Below are 22,396 nucleotides of genomic sequence, written 5' to 3' on the forward strand. Positions count from 1 at the left end.
AACATAGCAGAAGCAAAGGTACAAAAAAAATGAGAAGCAAAACAACGATTTCACCCTCCTTCGAACGCCCAAGAAAGTAGCTCTTTGCTTTGGTACGTTAAGATACAAAAAGTCGCAATGGACTTTTTCTTCCGCAGTCGCCCAACATCATCTTAAATGTTCCAAACATTTCGGAAAGCCACAGAAAAGGGGAAATAAAAAAATAAACTCGAAGAACTCAAGATTTTTTTATTAATTTTCTAAATTTTTAATTTTTTTTAATTTTTTTTTTTTTTTTGTAAAGCTTTCATTCCGACAGCTCTTTTTTTGCGAGTTGTTGACCAGACAGGTATCAGCAACCTGTGCAATCACGTATCAGCATCAACTTTCTTTTCTGGGAAAGAGGCATACGAAGATAGCCAAAACTGCACCAATCCACAAAAAGACACTATTCAAGATGAGTAGTGATGGCAGTTCATCGGAAGTTGGAACTTCAGGGCTCACAAAGCGATAAATGACACCTGAGAGTCCCTGAAAGCAACGGGCCAGATTGAGAGTGTTGCTCATGTTACTGGCACCGTGATTGTAAGATAACACAAGTGGAATACAAATGTTCATCACTCCTGCGGCCAAAGAGCCGATGAAAGTGAGAACAGCCAGCTGACAGAAGGCGTTGCAGACGATAGCCAAGACAGCACACAAAGCGCAGGTTGCCAGGGCAAAAGCGTACTCGGAAGTACGCCGGAAAGGAGACTTGGAGGCGAAAATGCCGTATATCAGTCTAGCGGAAAGATCAGCCAACTGTACGAGAAGTGTCAGTAGAGAGATACTGTCCGCACTCGCACCAAGACTCTCGGCCCGACCGTTCATCTGCCTCAAGAAATGAGGACTTCCCATGTTTAACGCAAACACAGAAAAAGCCATCGTCAGGAACTGTGGCCGACACAGATATCGCAGAGCCATCAGTTCCGCAATCTGGGAACGGGTTCTCCCCCAGAAGGTTCCTTCGCGGACAGGCTCGGTTTGTTCTTTTCGTTCTTCAACCTCAACCTCTTTCTCTTCCAGTGTGAAATGGCTTTCTGGATTGGCGTAAATCATTCCACTCAGAGAGAGAACAAAGAAAGTTCCGGACAACACCAGGAAAGCAGAGTGCAGCCCGAGCACACTGAAAATTGGTTCCAGTATGTAGGGCATAACCATAGCTCCCAGACATCCACCTGAGAGTGCGATCGACATAGCTGTGGGCTCTCTGGTAGTGAAGAACTTACCGGTACATCCCACTGCCGCAGTGATCACAAAAGATGATCCCAATCCAACACACACTCCGAGGCTCCCGATCAGATAAGCAGCCGAAGTTGCAAAGTAGCTGGTCAAGAAGCCGAGCGCGCAGATGATGCTGCCAACAGACACCATCGGCCCGTTGCCGAAACGAGCCACCAGCGCGCTGCTGAATGGAGAACATATGAGGGACAATGTCCCGATACGCCCAGAAATCCAGGAGGCTTCCATCGGGGAGGTATCAGGAAATTCCTCCATTATAGCAGCTCTCCAAACGGCGAAAGATTTCAAAAAGCCCGTCAGCAGAAAGGTGACCACAAAGGTCATGACGGATACCAACCATCCGTATCCACCATCAGGAGCGACGCGTTCACTTACAGTAACCCTTGGTTCGTTCAAGTCGATTACCGTGAAAGTGTCCAGCCAGGCTGAATTGCCACAACGAACGACATCGATGACGACGTTCTTGGCATCATGGCCCGAAACAGTCTTACCACCAACGAAAGACATGATTATTACCACGAATCCGTTAATACGAATCCACCGATAACTTGATGGAAAATTAAAAAGGTCGACTCCCGGCCGCAAAACGAGTAAACGATAAATCGAGTAAACGAGGAACAGCGAGGAGCCGAGGGCGAGCGCGCGAGAAACAGATCCTTATATACCCTCGTGGCGAAAAATTTCTCCGAAATAATTGGAATATTCCGAGAATTTTTTCCAAAATTCGCTATAACATTTCAATGCAAGCCTCCAGTGCAACTAGTCGAAAAAATACCTAGAAATTTAGAGTAATTCCGAGAAATTTTACAAACTTTTATCCAACCCAAGGTACCAATGCAGACGATATCAAGTGATAGAATTTTAAACGAGAATATGTTTGTAGATTGACACTGAGGTTTCACATGGTTCAAATAATTATGTAAATACAGCTAATGTGTGAATGGGAAAACAAAGTTGTTCACCTCCATGTGTAAACACCAGCACGAAACATTTCAAATATCAGTTTACGTGTCAAAGTGTCGTAACCTGGGGGTAGCGGCTGCCAACAAAACATTTAGAAAGGGCAGCCGCACCAAAACATAGCAGAAGCAAAGGTACAAAAAAAAGGAGAAGCAAAACAACGATTTCACCCTCCTTCGAACGCCCAAGAAAGTAGCTCTTTGCTTTGGTACGTTAAGATACAAAAAGTCGCAATGGACTTTTTCTTCCGCAGTCGCCCAACATCATCTTAAATGTTCCAAACATTTCGGAAAGCCACAGAAAAGGGGAAATAAAAAAATAAACTCGAAGAACTCAAGATTTTTTTATTAATTTTCTAAATTTTTAATTTTTTTTAATTTTTTTTTTTTTTTTGTAAAGCTTTCATTCCGACAGCTCTTTTTTTGCGAGTTGTTGACCAGACAGGTATCAGCAACCTGTGCAATCACGTATCAGCATCAACTTTCTTTTCTGGGAAAGAGGCATACGAAGATAGCCAAAACTGCACCAATCCACAAAAAGACACTATTCAAGATGAGTAGTGATGGCAGTTCATCGGAAGTTGGAACTTCAGGGCTCACAAAGCGATAAATGACACCTGAGAGTCCCTGAAAGCAACGGGCCAGATTGAGAGTGTTGCTCATGTTACTGGCACCATGATTGTAAGATAACACAAGTGGAATACAAATGTTCATCACTCCTGCGGCCAAAGAGCCGATGAAAGTGAGAACAGCCAGCTGCCAGAAGGCGTTGCAGACGATAGCCAAGACAGCACACAAAGCGCAGGTTGCCAGGGCAAAAGCGTACTCGGAAGTACGCCGGAAAGGAGACTTGGAGGCGAAAATGCCGTATATCAGTCTAGCGGAAAGATCAGCCAACTGTACGAGAAGTGTCAGTAGAGAGATACTGTCCACACTCGCACCAAGACTCTCGGCCCGACCGTTCATCTGTCTCAAGAAATGAGGACTTCCCATGTTTAACGCAAACACAGAAAAAGCCATCGTCAGGAACTGTGGCCGACGCAGATATCGCAGAGCCATCAGTTCCGCAATCTGGGAACGGGTTCTCCCCCAGAAGGTTCCTTCGCGGACAGGCTCGGTTCGTTCTTTTCGTTCTTCAACCTCAACCTCTTTCTCTTCCAGTGTGAAATGACTTTCTGGATTGGCGTAAATCATTCCACTCAGAGAGAGAACAAAGAAAGTTCCGGACAACACCAGGAAAGCAGAGTGCAGCCCGAGCACACTGAAAATTGGTTCCAGTATGTAGGGCATAACGATAGCTCCCAGACATCCACCTGAGAGTGCGATCGACATAGCTGTGGGCTCTCTGGTAGTGAAGAACTTACCGGTACATCCCACTGCCGCAGTGATCACAAAAGATGATCCCAATCCAACGCACACTCCGAGGCTCCCGATCAGATAAGCAGCCGAAGTTGCAAAGTAGCTGGTCAAGAAGCCGAGCGCGCAGATGATGCTGCCAACAGACACCATCGGCCCGTTGCCGAAACGAGCCACCAGCGCGCTGCTGAATGGAGAACATATGAGGGACAATGTCCCGATACGCCCAGAAATCCAGGAGGCTTCCATCGGGGAGGTATCAGGAAATTCCTCCATTATAGCAGCTCTCCAAACGGCGAAAGATTTCAAAAAGCCCGTCAGCAGAAAGGTGACCACAAAGGTCATGACGGATACCAACCATCCGTATCCACCATCAGGAGCGACGCGTTCACTTACAGTAACCCTTGGTTCGTTCAAGTCGATTACCGTGAAAGTGTCCAGCCAGGCTGAATTGCCACAACGAACGACATCGATGACGACGTTCTTGGCATCACGGCCCGAAACAGCCTTACCACCAACGAAAGACATGATTATTACCACGAATCCGTTAATACGAATCCACCGATAACTTGATGGAAAATTAAAAAGGTCGACTCCCGGCCGCAAAACGAGTAAACGATAAATCGAGTAAACAAGGAACAGCGAGGAGCCGAGGGCGAGCGCGCGAGAAACAGATCCTTATATACCCTCGTGGCGAAAAATTTCTCCGAAATAATTGGAAAATTCCGAGAATTTTTTCCAAAATTCGCTATAACATTTCAATGCAAGCCTCCAGTGCAACTAGTCGAAAAAATACCTAGAAATTTAGAGTAATTCCGAGAAATTTTACAAACTTTTATCCAACCCAAGGTACCAATGCAGACGACATCAAGTGATAGAATTTTAAACGAGAATATGTTTGTATATTGACACTGAGGTTTCACATGGTTCAAATAATTATGTAAATACAGCTAATGTGTGAATGGGAAAACAAAGTTGTTCACCTCCATGTGTAAACACCAGCACGAAACATTTCAAATATCAGTTTACGTGTCAAAGTGTCGTAACCTGGGGGTAGCGGCTGCCAACAAAACATTTAGAAAGGGCAGCCGCACCAAAACATAGCAGAAGCAAAGGTACAAAAAAAATGAGAAGCAAAACAACGATTTCACCCTCCTTCGAACGCCCAAGAAAGTAGCTCTTTGCTTTGGTACGTTAAGATACAAAAAGTCGCAATGGACTTTTTCTTCCGCAGTCGCCCAACATCATCTTAAATGTTCCAAACATTTCGGAAAGCCACAGAAAAGGGGAAATAAAAAAATAAACTCGAAGAACTCAAGATTTTTTTATTAATTTTCTAAATTTTTAATTTTTTTTAATTTTTTTTTTTTTTTTGTAAAGCTTTCATTCCGACAGCTCTTTTTTTGCGAGTTGTTGACCAGACAGGTATCAGCAACCTGTGCAATCACGTATCAGCATCAACTTTCTTTTCTGGGAAAGAGGCATACGAAGATAGCCAAAACTGCACCAATCCACAAAAAGACACTATTCAAGATGAGTAGTGATGGCAGTTCATCGGAAGTTGGAACTTCAGGGCTCACAAAGCGATAAATGACACCTGAGAGTCCCTGAAAGCAACGGGCCAGATTGAGAGTGTTGCTCATGTTACTGGCACCGTGATTGTAAGATAACACAAGTGGAATACAAATGTTCATCACTCCTGCGGCCAAAGAGCCGATGAAAGTGAGAACAGCCAGCTGCCAGAAGGCGTTGCAGACGATAGCCAAGACAGCACACAAAGCGCAGGTTGCCAGGGCAAAAGCGTACTCGGAAGTACGCCGGAAAGGAGACTTGGAGGCGAAAATGCCGTATATCAGTCTAGCGGAAAGATCAGCCAACTGTACGAGAAGTGTCAGTAGAGAGATACTATCCGCACTCGCACCAAGACTCTCGGCCCGACCGTTCATCTGCCTCAAGAAATGAGGACTTCCCATGTTTAACGCAAACACAGAAAAAGCCATCGTCAGGAACTGTGGCCGACGCAGATATCGCAGAGCCATCAGTTCCGCAATCTGGGAACGGGTTCTCCCCCAGAAGGTTCCTTCGCGGACAGGCTCGGTTTGTTCTTTTCGTTCTTCAACCTCAACCTCTTTCTCTTCCAGTGTGAAATGGCTTTCTGGATTGGCGTAAATCATTCCACTCAGAGAGAGAACAAAGAAAGTTCCGGACAACACCAGGAAAGCAGAGTGCAGCCCGAGCACACTGAAAATTGGTTCCAGTATGTAGGGCATAACGATAGCTCCCAGACATCCACCTGAGAGTGCGATCGACATAGCTGTGGGCTCTCTGGTAGTGAAGAACTTACCGGTACATCCCACTGCCGCAGTGATCACAAAAGATGATCCCAATCCAACGCACACTCCGAGGCTCCCGATCAGATAAGCAGCCGAAGTTGCAAAGTAGCTGGTCAAGAAGCCGAGCGCGCAGATGATGCTGCCAACAGACACCATCGGCCCGTTGCCGAAACGAGCCACCAGCGCGCTGCTGAATGGAGAACATATGAGGGACAATGTCCCGATACGCCCAGAAATCCAGGAGGCTTCCATCGGGGAGGTATCAGGAAATTCCTCCATTATAGCAGCTCTCCAAACGGCGAAAGATTTCAAAAAGCCCGTCAGCAGAAAGGTGACCACAAAGGTCATGACGGATACCAACCATCCGTATCCACCATCAGGAGCGACGCGTTCACTTACAGTAACCCTTGGTTCGTTCAAGTCGATTACCGTGAAAGTGTCCAGCCAGGCTGAATTGCCACAACGAACGACATCGATGACGACGTTCTTGGCATCATGGCCCGAAACAGCCTTACCACCAACGAAAGACATGATTATTACCACGAATCCGTTAATACGAATCCACCGATAACTTGATGGAAAATTAAAAAGGTCGACTCCCGGCCGCAAAACGAGTAAACGATAAATCGAGTAAACGAGGAACAGCGAGGAGCCGAGGGCGACCGCGCGAGAAACAGATCCTTATATACCCTCGTGGCGAAAAATTTCTCCGAAATAATTGGAATATTCCGAGAATTTTTTCCAAAATTCGCTATAACATTTCAATGCAAGCCTCCAGTGCAACTAGTCGAAAAAATACCTAGAAATTTAGAGTAATTCCGAGAAATTTTACAAACTTTTATCCAACCCAAGGTACCAATGCAGACGACATCAAGTGATAGAATTTTAAACGAGAATATGTTTGTAGATTGACACTGAGGTTTCACATGGTTCAAATAATTATGTAAATACAGCTAATGTGTGAATGGGAAAACAAAGTTGTTCACCTCCATGTGTAAACACCAGCACGAAACATTTCAAATATCAGTTTACGTGTCAAAGTGTCGTAACCTGGGGGTAGCGGCTGCCAACAAAACATTTAGAAAGGGCAGCCGCACCAAAACATAGCAGAAGCAAAGGTACAAAAAAAATGAGAAGCAAAACAACGATTTCACCCTCCTTCGAACGCCCAAGAAAGTAGCTCTTTGCTTTGGTACGTTAAGATACAAAAAGTCGCAATGGACTTTTTCTTCCGCAGTCGCCCAACATCATCTTAAATGTTCCAAACATTTCGGAAAGCCACAGAAAAGGGGAAATAAAAAAATAAACTCGAAGAACTCAAGATTTTTTTATTAATTTTCTAAATTTTTAATTTTTTTTAATTTTTTTTTTTTTTTTTGTAAAGCTTTCATTCCGACAGCTCTTTTTTTGCGAGTTGTTGACCAGACAGGTATCAGCAACCTGTGCAATCACGTATCAGCATCAACTTTCTTTTCTGGGAAAGAGGCATACGAAGATAGCCAAAACTGCACCAATCCACAAAAAGACACTATTCAAGATGAGTAGTGATGGCAGTTCATCGGAAGTTGGAACTTCAGGGCTCACAAAGCGATAAATGACACCTGAGAGTCCCTGAAAGCAACGGGCCAGATTGAGAGTGTTGCTCATGTTACTGGCACCGTGATTGTAAGATAACACAAGTGGAATACAAATGTTCATCACTCCTGCGGCCAAAGAGCCGATGAAAGTGAGAACAGCCAGCTGCCAGAAGGCGTTGCAGACGATAGCCAAGACAGCACACAAAGCGCAGGTTGCCAGGGCAAAAGCGTACTCGGAAGTACGCCGGAAAGGAGACTTGGAGGCGAAAATGCCGTATATCAGTCTAGCGGAAAGATCAGCCAACTGTACGAGAAGTGTCAGTAGAGAGATACTGTCCGCACTCGCACCAAGACTCTCGGCCCGACCGTTCATCTGCCTCAAGAAATGAGGACTTCCCATGTTTAACGCAAACACAGAAAAAGCCATCGTCAGGAACTGTGGCCGACACAGATATCGCAGAGCCATCAGTTCCGCAATCTGGGAACGGGTTCTCCCCCAGAAGGTTCCTTCGCGGACAGGCTCGGTTTGTTCTTTTCGTTCTTCAACCTCAACCTCTTTCTCTTCCAGTGTGAAATGGCTTTCTGGATTGGCGTAAATCATTCCACTCAGAGAGAGAACAAAGAAAGTTCCGGACAACACCAGGAAAGCAGAGTGCAGCCCGAGCACACTGAAAATTGGTTCCAGTATGTAGGGCATAACCATAGCTCCCAGACATCCACCTGAGAGTGCGATCGACATAGCTGTGGGCTCTCTGGTAGTGAAGAACTTACCGGTACATCCCACTGCCGCAGTGATCACAAAAGATGATCCCAATCCAACACACACTCCGAGGCTCCCGATCAGATAAGCAGCCGAAGTTGCAAAGTAGCTGGTCAAGAAGCCGAGCGCGCAGATGATGCTGCCAACAGACACCATCGGCCCGTTGCCGAAACGAGCCACCAGCGCGCTGCTGAATGGAGAACATATGAGGGACAATGTCCCGATACGCCCAGAAATCCAGGAGGCTTCCATCGGGGAGGTATCAGGAAATTCCTCCATTATAGCAGCTCTCCAAACGGCGAAAGATTTCAAAAAGCCCGTCAGCAGAAAGGTGACCACAAAGGTCATGACGGATACCAACCATCCGTATCCACCATCAGGAGCGACGCGTTCACTTACAGTAACCCTTGGTTCGTTCAAGTCGATTACCGTGAAAGTGTCCAGCCAGGCTGAATTGCCACAACGAACGACATCGATGACGACGTTCTTGGCATCATGGCCCGAAACAGTCTTACCACCAACGAAAGACATGATTATTACCACGAATCCGTTAATACGAATCCACCGATAACTTGATGGAAAATTAAAAAGGTCGACTCCCGGCCGCAAAACGAGTAAACGATAAATCGAGTAAACGAGGAACAGCGAGGAGCCGAGGGCGAGCGCGCGAGAAACAGATCCTTATATACCCTCGTGGCGAAAAATTTCTCCGAAATAATTGGAATATTCCGAGAATTTTTTCCAAAATTCGCTATAACATTTCAATGCAAGCCTCCAGTGCAACTAGTCGAAAAAATACCTAGAAATTTAGAGTAATTCCGAGAAATTTTACAAACTTTTATCCAACCCAAGGTACCAATGCAGACGATATCAAGTGATAGAATTTTAAACGAGAATATGTTTGTAGATTGACACTGAGGTTTCACATGGTTCAAATAATTATGTAAATACAGCTAATGTGTGAATGGGAAAACAAAGTTGTTCACCTCCATGTGTAAACACCAGCACGAAACATTTCAAATATCAGTTTACGTGTCAAAGTGTCGTAACCTGGGGGTAGCGGCTGCCAACAAAACATTTAGAAAGGGCAGCCGCACCAAAACATAGCAGAAGCAAAGGTACAAAAAAAAGGAGAAGCAAAACAACGATTTCACCCTCCTTCGAACGCCCAAGAAAGTAGCTCTTTGCTTTGGTACGTTAAGATACAAAAAGTCGCAATGGACTTTTTCTTCCGCAGTCGCCCAACATCATCTTAAATGTTCCAAACATTTCGGAAAGCCACAGAAAAGGGGAAATAAAAAAATAAACTCGAAGAACTCAAGATTTTTTTATTAATTTTCTAAATTTTTAATTTTTTTTAATTTTTTTTTTTTTTTTGTAAAGCTTTCATTCCGACAGCTCTTTTTTTGCGAGTTGTTGACCAGACAGGTATCAGCAACCTGTGCAATCACGTATCAGCATCAACTTTCTTTTCTGGGAAAGAGGCATACGAAGATAGCCAAAACTGCACCAATCCACAAAAAGACACTATTCAAGATGAGTAGTGATGGCAGTTCATCGGAAGTTGGAACTTCAGGGCTCACAAAGCGATAAATGACACCTGAGAGTCCCTGAAAGCAACGGGCCAGATTGAGAGTGTTGCTCATGTTACTGGCACCATGATTGTAAGATAACACAAGTGGAATACAAATGTTCATCACTCCTGCGGCCAAAGAGCCGATGAAAGTGAGAACAGCCAGCTGCCAGAAGGCGTTGCAGACGATAGCCAAGACAGCACACAAAGCGCAGGTTGCCAGGGCAAAAGCGTACTCGGAAGTACGCCGGAAAGGAGACTTGGAGGCGAAAATGCCGTATATCAGTCTAGCGGAAAGATCAGCCAACTGTACGAGAAGTGTCAGTAGAGAGATACTGTCCACACTCGCACCAAGACTCTCGGCCCGACCGTTCATCTGTCTCAAGAAATGAGGACTTCCCATGTTTAACGCAAACACAGAAAAAGCCATCGTCAGGAACTGTGGCCGACGCAGATATCGCAGAGCCATCAGTTCCGCAATCTGGGAACGGGTTCTCCCCCAGAAGGTTCCTTCGCGGACAGGCTCGGTTCGTTCTTTTCGTTCTTCAACCTCAACCTCTTTCTCTTCCAGTGTGAAATGGCTTTCTGGATTGGCGTAAATCATTCCACTCAGAGAGAGAACAAAGAAAGTTCCGGACAACACCAGGAAAGCAGAGTGCAGCCCGAGCACACTGAAAATTGGTTCCAGTATGTAGGGCATAACGATAGCTCCCAGACATCCACCTGAGAGTGCGATCGACATAGCTGTGGGCTCTCTGGTAGTGAAGAACTTACCGGTACATCCCACTGCCGCAGTGATCACAAAAGATGATCCCAATCCAACGCACACTCCGAGGCTCCCGATCAGATAAGCAGCCGAAGTTGCAAAGTAGCTGGTCAAGAAGCCGAGCGCGCAGATGATGCTGCCAACAGACACCATCGGCCCGTTGCCGAAACGAGCCACCAGCGCGCTGCTGAATGGAGAACATATGAGGGACAATGTCCCGATACGCCCAGAAATCCAGGAGGCTTCCATCGGGGAGGTATCAGGAAATTCCTCCATTATAGCAGCTCTCCAAACGGCGAAAGATTTCAAAAAGCCCGTCAGCAGAAAGGTGACCACAAAGGTCATGACGGATACCAACCATCCGTATCCACCATCAGGAGCGACGCGTTCACTTACAGTAACCCTTGGTTCGTTCAAGTCGATTACCGTGAAAGTGTCCAGCCAGGCTGAATTGCCACAACGAACGACATCGATGACGACGTTCTTGGCATCACGGCCCGAAACAGCCTTACCACCAACGAAAGACATGATTATTACCACGAATCCGTTAATACGAATCCACCGATAACTTGATGGAAAATTAAAAAGGTCGACTCCCGGCCGCAAAACGAGTAAACGATAAATCGAGTAAACAAGGAACAGCGAGGAGCCGAGGGCGAGCGCGCGAGAAACAGATCCTTATATACCCTCGTGGCGAAAAATTTCTCCGAAATAATTGGAAAATTCCGAGAATTTTTTCCAAAATTCGCTATAACATTTCAATGCAAGCCTCCAGTGCAACTAGTCGAAAAAATACCTAGAAATTTAGAGTAATTCCGAGAAATTTTACAAACTTTTATCCAACCCAAGGTACCAATGCAGACGACATCAAGTGATAGAATTTTAAACGAGAATATGTTTGTATATTGACACTGAGGTTTCACATGGTTCAAATAATTATGTAAATACAGCTAATGTGTGAATGGGAAAACAAAGTTGTTCACCTCCATGTGTAAACACCAGCACGAAACATTTCAAATATCAGTTTACGTGTCAAAGTGTCGTAACCTGGGGGTAGCGGCTGCCAACAAAACATTTAGAAAGGGCAGCCGCACCAAAACATAGCAGAAGCAAAGGTACAAAAAAAATGAGAAGCAAAACAACGATTTCACCCTCCTTCGAACGCCCAAGAAAGTAGCTCTTTGCTTTGGTACGTTAAGATACAAAAAGTCGCAATGGACTTTTTCTTCCGCAGTCGCCCAACATCATCTTAAATGTTCCAAACATTTCGGAAAGCCACAGAAAAGGGGAAATAAAAAAATAAACTCGAAGAACTGAAGATTTTTTTATTAATTTTCTAAATTTTTAATTTTTTTTAATTTTTTTTTTTTTTTTGTAAAGCTTTCATTCCGACAGCTCTTTTTTTGCGAGTTGTTGACCAGACAGGTATCAGCAACCTGTGCAATCACGTATCAGCATCAACTTTCTTTTCTGGGAAAGAGGCATACGAAGATAGCCAAAACTGCACCAATCCACAAAAAGACACTATTCAAGATGAGTAGTGATGGCAGTTCATCGGAAGTTGGAACTTCAGGGCTCACAAAGCGATAAATGACACCTGAGAGTCCCTGAAAGCAACGGGCCAGATTGAGAGTGTTGCTCATGTTACTGGCACCGTGATTGTAAGATAACACAAGTGGAATACAAATGTTCATCACTCCTGCGGCCAAAGAGCCGATGAAAGTGAGAACAGCCAGCTGCCAGAAGGCGTTGCAGACGATAGCCAAGACAGCACACAAAGCGCAGGTTGCCAGGGCAAAAGCGTACTCGGAAGTACGCCGGAAAGGAGACTTGGAGGCGAAAATGCCGTATATCAGTCTAGCGGAAAGATCAGCCAACTGTACGAGAAGTGTCAGTAGAGAGATACTATCCGCACTCGCACCAAGACTCTCGGCCCGACCGTTCATCTGCCTCAAGAAATGAGGACTTCCCATGTTTAACGCAAACACAGAAAAAGCCATCGTCAGGAACTGTGGCCGACGCAGATATCGCAGAGCCATCAGTTCCGCAATCTGGGAACGGGTTCTCCCCCAGAAGGTTCCTTCGCGGACAGGCTCGGTTTGTTCTTTTCGTTCTTCAACCTCAACCTCTTTCTCTTCCAGTGTGAAATGGCTTTCTGGATTGGCGTAAATCATTCCACTCAGAGAGAGAACAAAGAAAGTTCCGGACAACACCAGGAAAGCAGAGTGCAGCCCGAGCACACTGAAAATTGGTTCCAGTATGTAGGGCATAACGATAGCTCCCAGACATCCACCTGAGAGTGCGATCGACATAGCTGTGGGCTCTCTGGTAGTGAAGAACTTACCGGTACATCCCACTGCCGCAGTGATCACAAAAGATGATCCCAATCCAACGCACACTCCGAGGCTCCCGATCAGATAAGCAGCCGAAGTTGCAAAGTAGCTGGTCAAGAAGCCGAGCGCGCAGATGATGCTGCCAACAGACACCATCGGCCCGTTGCCGAAACGAGCCACCAGCGCGCTGCTGAATGGAGAACATATGAGGGACAATGTCCCGATACGCCCAGAAATCCAGGAGGCTTCCATCGGGGAGGTATCAGGAAATTCCTCCATTATAGCAGCTCTCCAAACGGCGAAAGATTTCAAAAAGCCCGTCAGCAGAAAGGTGACCACAAAGGTCATGACGGATACCAACCATCCGTATCCACCATCAGGAGCGACGCGTTCACTTACAGTAACCCTTGGTTCGTTCAAGTCGATTACCGTGAAAGTGTCCAGCCAGGCTGAATTGCCACAACGAACGACATCGATGACGACGTTCTTGGCATCATGGCCCGAAACAGCCTTACCACCAACGAAAGACATGATTATTACCACGAATCCGTTAATACGAATCCACCGATAACTTGATGGAAAATTAAAAAGGTCGACTCCCGGCCGCAAAACGAGTAAACGATAAATCGAGTAAACGAGGAACAGCGAGGAGCCGAGGGCGACCGCGCGAGAAACAGATCCTTATATACCCTCGTGGCGAAAAATTTCTCCGAAATAATTGGAATATTCCGAGAATTTTTTCCAAAATTCGCTATAACATTTCAATGCAAGCCTCCAGTGCAACTAGTCGAAAAAATACCTAGAAATTTAGAGTAATTCCGAGAAATTTTACAAACTTTTATCCAACCCAAGGTACCAATGCAGACGACATCAAGTGATAGAATTTTAAACGAGAATATGTTTGTAGATTGACACTGAGGTTTCACATGGTTCAAATAATTATGTAAATACAGCTAATGTGTGAATGGGAAAACAAAGTTGTTCACCTCCATGTGTAAACACCAGCACGAAACATTTCAAATATCAGTTTACGTGTCAAAGTGTCGTAACCTGGGGGTAGCGGCTGCCAACAAAACATTTAGAAAGGGCAGCCGCACCAAAACATAGCAGAAGCAAAGGTACAAAAAAAATGAGAAGCAAAACAACGATTTCACCCTCCTTCGAACGCCCAAGAAAGTAGCTCTTTGCTTTGGTACGTTAAGATACAAAAAGTCGCAATGGACTTTTTCTTCCGCAGTCGCCCAACATCATCTTAAATGTTCCAAACATTTCGGAAAGCCACAGAAAAGGGGAAATAAAAAAATAAACTCGAAGAACTCAAGATTTTTTTATTAATTTTCTAAATTTTTAATTTTTTTTAATTTTTTTTTTTTTTTTTGTAAAGCTTTCATTCCGACAGCTCTTTTTTTGCGAGTTGTTGACCAGACAGGTATCAGCAACCTGTGCAATCACGTATCAGCATCAACTTTCTTTTCTGGGAAAGAGGCATACGAAGATAGCCAAAACTGCACCAATCCACAAAAAGACACTATTCAAGATGAGTAGTGATGGCAGTTCATCGGAAGTTGGAACTTCAGGGCTCACAAAGCGATAAATGACACCTGAGAGTCCCTGAAAGCAACGGGCCAGATTGAGAGTGTTGCTCATGTTACTGGCACCGTGATTGTAAGATAACACAAGTGGAATACAAATGTTCATCACTCCTGCGGCCAAAGAGCCGATGAAAGTGAGAACAGCCAGCTGCCAGAAGGCGTTGCAGACGATAGCCAAGACAGCACACAAAGCGCAGGTTGCCAGGGCAAAAGCGTACTCGGAAGTACGCCGGAAAGGAGACTTGGAGGCGAAAATGCCGTATATCAGTCTAGCGGAAAGATCAGCCAACTGTACGAGAAGTGTCAGTAGAGAGATACTATCCGCACTCGCACCAAGACTCTCGGCCCGACCGTTCATCTGCCTCAAGAAATGAGGACTTCCCATGTTTAACGCAAACACAGAAAAAGCCATCGTCAGGAACTGTGGCCGACGCAGATATCGCAGAGCCATCAGTTCCGCAATCTGGGAACGGGTTCTCCCCCAGAAGGTTCCTTCGCGGACAGGCTCGGTTTGTTCTTTTCGTTCTTCAACCTCAACCTCTTTCTCTTCCAGTGTGAAATGGCTTTCTGGATTGGCGTAAATCATTCCACTCAGAGAGAGAACAAAGAAAGTTCCGGACAACACCAGGAAAGCAGAGTGCAGCCCGAGCACACTGAAAATTGGTTCCAGTATGTAGGGCATAACGATAGCTCCCAGACATCCACCTGAGAGTGCGATCGACATAGCTGTGGGCTCTCTGGTAGTGAAGAACTTACCGGTACATCCCACTGCCGCAGTGATCACAAAAGATGATCCCAATCCAACGCACACTCCGAGGCTCCCGATCAGATAAGCAGCCGAAGTTGCAAAGTAGCTGGTCAAGAAGCCGAGCGCGCAGATGATGCTGCCAACAGACACCATCGGCCCGTTGCCGAAACGAGCCACCAGCGCGCTGCTGAATGGAGAACATATGAGGGACAATGTCCCGATACGCCCAGAAATCCAGGAGGCTTCCATCGGGGAGGTATCAGGAAATTCCTCCATTATAGCAGCTCTCCAAACGGCGAAAGATTTCAAAAAGCCCGTCAGCAGAAAGGTGACCACAAAGGTCATGACGGATACCAACCATCCGTATCCACCATCAGGAGCGACGCGTTCACTTACAGTAACCCTTGGTTCGTTCAAGTCGATTACCGTGAAAGTGTCCAGCCAGGCTGAATTGCCACAACGAACGACATCGATGACGACGTTCTTGGCATCATGGCCCGAAACAGCCTTACCACCAACGAAAGACATGATTATTACCACGAATCCGTTAATACGAATCCACCGATAACTTGATGGAAAATTAAAAAGGTCGACTCCCGGCCGCAAAACGAGTAAACGATAAATCGAGTAAACGAGGAACAGCGAGGAGCCGAGGGCGACCGCGCGAGAAACAGATCCTTATATACCCTCGTGGCGAAAAATTTCTCCGAAATAATTGGAATATTCCGAGAATTTTTTCCAAAATTCGCTATAACATTTCAATGCAAGCCTCCAGTGCAACTAGTCGAAAAAATACCTAGAAATTTAGAGTAATTCCGAGAAATTTTACAAACTTTTATCCAACCCAAGGTACCAATGCAGACGACATCAAGTGATAGAATTTTAAACGAGAATATGTTTGTAGATTGACACTGAGGTTTCACATGGTTCAAATAATTATGTAAATACAGCTAATGTGTGAATGGGAAAACAAAGTTGTTCACCTCCATGTGTAAACACCAGCACGAAACATTTCAAATATCAGTTTACGTGTCAAAGTGTCGTAACCTGGGGGTAGCGGCTGCCAACAAAACATTTAGAAAGGGCAGCCGCACCAAAACATAGCAGAAGCAAAGGTACAAAAAAAATGAGAAGCAAAACAACGATTTCACCCTCCTTCGAACGCCCAAGAAAGTAGCTCTTTGCTTTGGTACGTTAAGATACAAAAAGTCGCAATGGACTTTTTCTTCCGCAGTCGCCCAACATCATCTTAAATGTTCCAAACATTTCGGAAAGCCACAGAAAAGGGGAAATAAAAAAATAAACTCGAAGAACTCAAGATTTTTTTATTAATTTTCTAAATTTTTAATTTTTTTTAATTTTTTTTTTTTTTTTTGTAAAGCTTTCATTCCGACAGCTCTTTTTTTGCGAGTTGTTGACCAGACAGGTATCAGCAACCTGTGCAATCACGTATCAGCATCAACTTTCTTTTCTGGGAAAGAGGCATACGAAGATAGCCAAAACTGCACCAATCCACAAAAAGACACTATTCAAGATGAGTAGTGATGGCAGTTCATCGGAAGTTGGAACTTCAGGGCTCACAAAGCGATAAATGACACCTGAGAGTCCCTGAAAGCAACGGGCCAGATTGAGAGTGTTGCTCATGTTACTGGCACCGTGATTGTAAGATAACACAAGTGGAATACAAATGTTCATCACTCCTGCGGCCAAAGAGCCGATGAAAGTGAGAACAGCCAGCTGCCAGAAGGCGTTGCAGACGATAGCCAAGACAGCACACAAAGCGCAGGTTGCCAGGGCAAAAGCGTACTCGGAAGTACGCCGGAAAGGAGACTTGGAGGCGAAAATGCCGTATATCAGTCTAGCGGAAAGATCAGCCAACTGTACGAGAAGTGTCAGTAGAGAGATACTATCCGCACTCGCACCAAGACTCTCGGCCCGACCGTTCATCTGCCTCAAGAAATGAGGACTTCCCATGTTTAACGCAAACACAGAAAAAGCCATCGTCAGGAACTGTGGCCGACGCAGATATCGCAGAGCCATCAGTTCCGCAATCTGGGAACGGGTTCTCCCCCAGAAGGTTCCTTCGCGGACAGGCTCGGTTTGTTCTTTTCGTTCTTCAACCTCAACCTCTTTCTCTTCCAGTGTGAAATGGCTTTCTGGATTGGCGTAAATCATTCCACTCAGAGAGAGAACAAAGAAAGTTCCGGACAACACCAGGAAAGCAGAGTGCAGCCCGAGCACACTGAAAATTGGTTCCAGTATGTAGGGCATAACGATAGCTCCCAGACATCCACCTGAGAGTGCGATCGACATAGCTGTGGGCTCTCTGGTAGTGAAGAACTTACCGGTACATCCCACTGCCGCAGTGATCACAAAAGATGATCCCAATCCAACGCACACTCCGAGGCTCCCGATCAGATAAGCAGCCGAAGTTGCAAAGTAGCTGGTCAAGAAGCCGAGCGCGCAGATGATGCTGCCAACAGACACCATCGGCCCGTTGCCGAAACGAGCCACCAGCGCGCTGCTGAATGGAGAACATATGAGGGACAATGTCCCGATACGCCCAGAAATCCAGGAGGCTTCCATCGGGGAGGTATCAGGAAATTCCTCCATTATAGCAGCTCTCCAAACGGCGAAAGATTTCAAAAAGCCCGTCAGCAGAAAGGTGACCACAAAGGTCATGACGGATACCAACCATCCGTATCCACCATCAGGAGCGACGCGTTCACTTACAGTAACCCTTGGTTCGTTCAAGTCGATTACCGTGAAAGTGTCCAGCCAGGCTGAATTGCCACAACGAACGACATCGATGACGACGTTCTTGGCATCATGGCCCGAAACAGTCTTACCACCAACGAAAGACATGATTATTACCACGAATCCGTTAATACGAATCCACCGATAACTTGATGGAAAATTAAAAAGGTCGACTCCCGGCCGCAAAACGAGTAAACGATAAATCGAGTAAACGAGGAACAGCGAGGAGCCGAGGGCGAGCGCGCGAGAAACAGATCCTTATATACCCTCGTGGCGAAAAATTTCTCCGAAATAATTGGAATATTCCGAGAATTTTTTCCAAAATTCGCTATAACATTTCAATGCAAGCCTCCAGTGCAACTAGTCGAAAAAATACCTAGAAATTTAGAGTAATTCCGAGAAATTTTACAAACTTTTATCCAACCCAAGGTACCAATGCAGACGACATCAAGTGATAGAATTTTAAACGAGAATATGTTTGTATATTGACACTGAGGTTTCACATGGTTCAAATAATTATGTAAATACAGCTAATGTGTGAATGGGAAAACAAAGTTGTTCACCTCCATGTGTAAACACCAGCACGAAACATTTCAAATATCAGTTTACGTGTCAAAGTGTCGTAACCTGGGGGTAGCGGCTGCCAACAAAACATTTAGAAAGGGCAGCCGCACCAAAACATAGCAGAAGCAAAGGTACAAAAAAAATGAGAAGCAAAACAACGATTTCACCCTCCTTCGAACGCCCAAGAAAGTAGCTCTTTGCTTTGGTACGTTAACCAGTCAAGTGGCAATGACGAATATATGGGTCATAATGTTTCCAATCCTTGAGTGGTGATGACGACTATATGGGTCAAACTTTTTCCAATCCTTGAGTGGTGGTGACGAATATATGGGTCATGGAAGACCTGTTCCTTCCCCCTTGACCTATTGTACATTGACTGACACCTTCAACGCCTCCTAATCCTTCAAATGAATGAAGCGCTCGGTTGAACAGTACAATGAATTGGTTATAGACCGTCACAATAAATACCGTCTGTACAGAATAAGGTGCGGCTTTTTTACTGGTATCTTGAAAGTAAGAATGCTAGATTGTTAAAATGGAATTAGGGAGGGGTGGTACAGAGAAAGAGGGAGAGAAACTGTTTATCTTTCTAAGGAGGGGAACTGTTTTTTCCACACTTATATTCACAACGTGATGCTGTACGTCAAAATTTTTCTCAAAAATATTTTTTTATTTTATTTTAATTTTTCAGTGAAATCTCGATATAACGATATTCTCGAGACCATGAAAAATATCGTTGTAGAAGGGTTATTGCTATATCGAGAGGCAGCACTTCAATATTAGGCTATAGGCATTGCTAAATAAGACGAAAAAATATCGTTGTAGTAGGATTTATCCATAGCCCCCACAAGGGGTGGGCTGGCAAGGCTCCAGGCCTGGGGCCCGGGACGATTTTCATTATTTTTGTTTTTTAACGCTATAAATCCATCATAAAAGGGCCCGCGAAAGTCTGGTCGGGGAGGGGCCCGCAAAAGATTCCAGCCTAGGGGCCCTAGTCCAGGAAGTGGGGGGCCATGGATTTATCGTTGTATCAGTGACATTGTAACGAGATTTCACTGTATATAAACACATAAATAAACGTATGCAATCCACTAAAATCCAACAAAAAGTTTATTGACTGGAAGATGAAATTAAAATTAAATTTTTTTCCAGAATTTATTTTCTTTTTTTTAGAATTTATTTTTTTTTTTTTAGAATTTATTCTAAGTTATATGGATATAAATTTAACTTGAGACTTGCATAATATTTCGTGCTATTTGTTAATTCACAATTGCTGTTTTAATTATAAATGTTTTAATTATATTTTACAAATTTTTTAAATACAGTGGGACCCCGCTACAACGATAAGCGATAAATCCTTCAACAATGATATTTTTCGAGTTTTGTGCGGAAATGTCACTACTCTAATGTTAAATTGATGCCTCTCGATATAACGATAACCAATATACAACGACATTTCTTTTTTAGTCTGCATAAATAAATATATATAAACGGGCAGGGCCGCAACTAGGGAGCAGGGGTGTAAGTCGATTGCGCAGAAGATAAACCGTTTATAGGTCGATTGCGCTCACCCCGATATCCAAACAACCCGATTTCCACACTCGGCGCAATCGACCTGTTGGGGGGAATACAAACACTCCCATTTTCGGCGCAATCGACCGAGCCCTGGGAGCAGGCGGGCCTCGTGCCCTGGGCGCTGGACCAGAGGGGGGAGCAAATTTCATTCTCAAACCTTACTTTCAACATTACAAGGGGGGGGGGCAAAATGCGCACTTGCCCCGGGTGACCATGCATCTAGTTGCGACCATGCATAACAGTGGCGAAGCCCGAAATTGGGCAGTTTGCCCAGCCAATGTCCAAATTTTGTGCTTTGACCGGCCCCATGTATCGATTCCTATGATTTAGGGTCATCACCACGTTGGCATAGTGTTTGGTGATAATTGTGACCATTTATAATTATAGCTAGCGACAGCAACTCTAACGATCAAAGAAATCGGTATATCGATATCTTAGAGATCGATATACCGATCAGAAAGGCTCAGAAAGACTTTTTTTCTCTTTTGAAAGCAATAATAGTCTATGTGACTTGCACCCAACCAAGGGAACTAAATTTTATAAAGAAATAGCTCGTACGCGGTATACGTCAAAACCAAGACTTTCTTTATTTGAAAACGTATGTGATGTGGCCTTTTTGAAACATTGTGCTGCATGTTTAATTTGTCTTCGAAAGCAAAATCTACTGTATTATCCGACATCTTAATTTCCTCAATTTTTTCTTTTTTATGTGAAATTTGAAAGAAAAAATCATTGAGAGATGTCGGTTTGTCAAAAATAATATTGAAATTGACATGTTTTCTGAGCAGCGTCAAGGCATGAAACGATCCCCCCCCCAAATACAGAATGTTTCGTTGGCGTATGAAAAGGGGAGAAGGGGTTCAAGCTTTGGCCGAGATTACAGCGTTATTTTTCAGTATAAACTTCACTCCCCCCCCCCTTCAGAAGAAAAAAATTTGACCCCTCCCCATTCTTGAGAAAATCCTGAGAACGCCTATGTTGTATTTAGTATAATTTTGATTAGTAGAGAGATACTGTCCGCACTCGCACCAAGACTCTCGGCCCGACCGTTCATCTGTCTCAAGAAATGAGGACTTCCCATGTTTAACGCAAACACAGAAAAAGCCATCGTCAGGAACTGTGGCCGACGCAGATATCGCAGAGCCATCAGTTCCGCAATCTGGGAACGGGTTCTCCCCCAGAAGGTTTCTTCGCGGACAGGCTCGGTTTGTTCTTTTCGTTCTTCAACCTCAACCTCTTTCTCTTCCAGTGTGAAATGACTTTCTGGATTGGCGTAAATCATTCCACTCAGAGAGAGAACAAAGAAAGTTCCGGACAACACCAGGAAAGCAGAGTGCAGCCCGAGCACACTGAAAATTGGTTCCAGTATGTAGGGCATAACGATAGCTCCCAGACATCCACCTGAGAGTGCGATCGACATAGCTGTGGGTTCTCTGGTAGTGAAGAACTTACCGGTACATCCCACTGCCGCAGTGATCACAAAAGATGATCCCAATCCAACGCACACTCCGAGGCTCCCGATCAGATAAGCAGCCGAAGTTGCAAAGTAGCTGGTCAAGAAGCCGAGCGCGCAGATGATGCTGCCAACAGACACCATCGGCCCGTTGCCGAAACGAGCCACCAGCGCGCTGCTGAATGGAGAACATATGAGGGACAATGTCCCGATACGCCCAGAAATCCAGGAGGCTTCCATCGGGGAGGTATCAGGAAATTCCTCCATTATAGCAGCTCTCCAAACGGCGAAAGATTTCAAAAAGCCCGTCAGCAGAAAGGTGACCACAAAGGTCATGACGGATACCAACCATCCGTATCCACCATCAGGAGCGACGCGTTCACTTACAGTAACCCTTGGTTCGTTCAAGTCGATTACCGTGAAAGTGTCCAGCCAGGCTGAATTGCCACAACGAACGACATCGATGACGACGTTCTTGGCATCACGGCCCGAAACAGCCTTACCACCAACGAAAGCCATGATTATTACCACGAATCCGTTAATACGAATCCACCGATAACTTGATGGAAAATTAAAAAGGTCGACTCCCGGCCGCAAAACGAGTAAACGATAAATCGAGTAAACGAGGAACAGCGAGGAGCCGAGGGCGAGCGCGCGAGAAACAGATCCTTATATACCCTCGTGGCGAAAAATTTCTCCGAAATAATTGGAAAATTCCGAGAATTTTTTCCGAAATTCGCTATAACATTTCAATGCAAGCCTCCAGTGCAACTAGTCGAAAAAATACCTA

General features: G+C 45.0%; 9 protein-coding genes across 9 annotated transcripts; all 9 read right to left on the reverse strand.

Annotated features, from left to right (window-relative positions):
• Nucleotides 1-360: 360 nt before the first annotated feature.
• On the reverse strand, nucleotides 361-1,767 carry LOC149063700 (monocarboxylate transporter 12-like). Its single transcript, XM_089255743.1, has one exon. The coding sequence runs from the start codon at nucleotides 1,765-1,767 to the stop codon at nucleotides 361-363; it is 1,407 nt and encodes a 468-aa protein (XP_089111869.1).
• A 929-nt stretch (nucleotides 1,768-2,696) lies between these two features.
• Nucleotides 2,697-4,103, reverse strand: LOC149063701 (monocarboxylate transporter 12-like). Its single transcript, XM_089255744.1, has one exon. The coding sequence runs from the start codon at nucleotides 4,101-4,103 to the stop codon at nucleotides 2,697-2,699; it is 1,407 nt and encodes a 468-aa protein (XP_089111870.1).
• Nucleotides 4,104-5,032: 929 nt separating this feature from the next.
• LOC149063702 (monocarboxylate transporter 12-like) lies at nucleotides 5,033-6,439 on the reverse strand. Its single transcript, XM_089255745.1, has one exon. It carries the CDS (start codon nucleotides 6,437-6,439, stop codon nucleotides 5,033-5,035), a length of 1,407 nt encoding a protein of 468 aa, XP_089111871.1.
• A 930-nt stretch (nucleotides 6,440-7,369) lies between these two features.
• Nucleotides 7,370-8,776, reverse strand: LOC149063703 (monocarboxylate transporter 12-like). Its single transcript, XM_089255746.1, has one exon. The coding sequence runs from the start codon at nucleotides 8,774-8,776 to the stop codon at nucleotides 7,370-7,372; it is 1,407 nt and encodes a 468-aa protein (XP_089111872.1).
• A 929-nt stretch (nucleotides 8,777-9,705) lies between these two features.
• Nucleotides 9,706-11,112, reverse strand: LOC149063704 (monocarboxylate transporter 12-like). Its single transcript, XM_089255747.1, has one exon. It carries the CDS (start codon nucleotides 11,110-11,112, stop codon nucleotides 9,706-9,708), a length of 1,407 nt encoding a protein of 468 aa, XP_089111873.1.
• A 929-nt stretch (nucleotides 11,113-12,041) lies between these two features.
• On the reverse strand, nucleotides 12,042-13,448 carry LOC149063705 (monocarboxylate transporter 12-like). Its single transcript, XM_089255748.1, has one exon. It carries the CDS (start codon nucleotides 13,446-13,448, stop codon nucleotides 12,042-12,044), a length of 1,407 nt encoding a protein of 468 aa, XP_089111874.1.
• A 930-nt stretch (nucleotides 13,449-14,378) lies between these two features.
• Nucleotides 14,379-15,785, reverse strand: LOC149063706 (monocarboxylate transporter 12-like). Its single transcript, XM_089255749.1, has one exon. It carries the CDS (start codon nucleotides 15,783-15,785, stop codon nucleotides 14,379-14,381), a length of 1,407 nt encoding a protein of 468 aa, XP_089111875.1.
• Nucleotides 15,786-16,715: 930 nt separating this feature from the next.
• Nucleotides 16,716-18,122, reverse strand: LOC149063707 (monocarboxylate transporter 12-like). Its single transcript, XM_089255750.1, has one exon. It carries the CDS (start codon nucleotides 18,120-18,122, stop codon nucleotides 16,716-16,718), a length of 1,407 nt encoding a protein of 468 aa, XP_089111876.1.
• Nucleotides 18,123-21,126: 3,004 nt separating this feature from the next.
• On the reverse strand, nucleotides 21,127-22,125 carry LOC149063708 (monocarboxylate transporter 11-like). The gene has a single exon (XM_089255751.1). It carries the CDS (start codon nucleotides 22,123-22,125, stop codon nucleotides 21,127-21,129), a length of 999 nt encoding a protein of 332 aa, XP_089111877.1.
• Nucleotides 22,126-22,396: the final 271 nt, after the last annotated feature.

The sequence above is a fragment of the Pholcus phalangioides genome, unplaced genomic scaffold (genome assembly GCF_987345545.1).
Source record: "Pholcus phalangioides strain wild (caught in Gottingen) unplaced genomic scaffold, Ppha-v1.0 ptg000172l_1, whole genome shotgun sequence".
In the NCBI taxonomy this organism is placed as follows: Eukaryota; Metazoa; Arthropoda; class Arachnida; order Araneae; family Pholcidae; genus Pholcus; species Pholcus phalangioides.

Bases quoted from the DNA above. Each gene is read 5' to 3' on its own strand.
- LOC149063707 (XM_089255750.1), bottom strand. From the start codon at position 18,122: ATGTCTTTCGTTGGTGGTAAGACTGTTTCGGGCCATGATGCCAAGAAC.
- LOC149063704 (XM_089255747.1), bottom strand. From the start codon at position 11,112: ATGTCTTTCGTTGGTGGTAAGGCTGTTTCGGGCCGTGATGCCAAGAAC.
- LOC149063701 (XM_089255744.1), bottom strand. From the start codon at position 4,103: ATGTCTTTCGTTGGTGGTAAGGCTGTTTCGGGCCGTGATGCCAAGAAC.
- LOC149063700 (XM_089255743.1), bottom strand. From the start codon at position 1,767: ATGTCTTTCGTTGGTGGTAAGACTGTTTCGGGCCATGATGCCAAGAAC.
- LOC149063708 (XM_089255751.1), bottom strand. From the start codon at position 22,125: ATGGCTTTCGTTGGTGGTAAGGCTGTTTCGGGCCGTGATGCCAAGAAC.
- LOC149063705 (XM_089255748.1), bottom strand. From the start codon at position 13,448: ATGTCTTTCGTTGGTGGTAAGGCTGTTTCGGGCCATGATGCCAAGAAC.
- LOC149063702 (XM_089255745.1), bottom strand. From the start codon at position 6,439: ATGTCTTTCGTTGGTGGTAAGGCTGTTTCGGGCCATGATGCCAAGAAC.
- LOC149063703 (XM_089255746.1), bottom strand. From the start codon at position 8,776: ATGTCTTTCGTTGGTGGTAAGACTGTTTCGGGCCATGATGCCAAGAAC.
- LOC149063706 (XM_089255749.1), bottom strand. From the start codon at position 15,785: ATGTCTTTCGTTGGTGGTAAGGCTGTTTCGGGCCATGATGCCAAGAAC.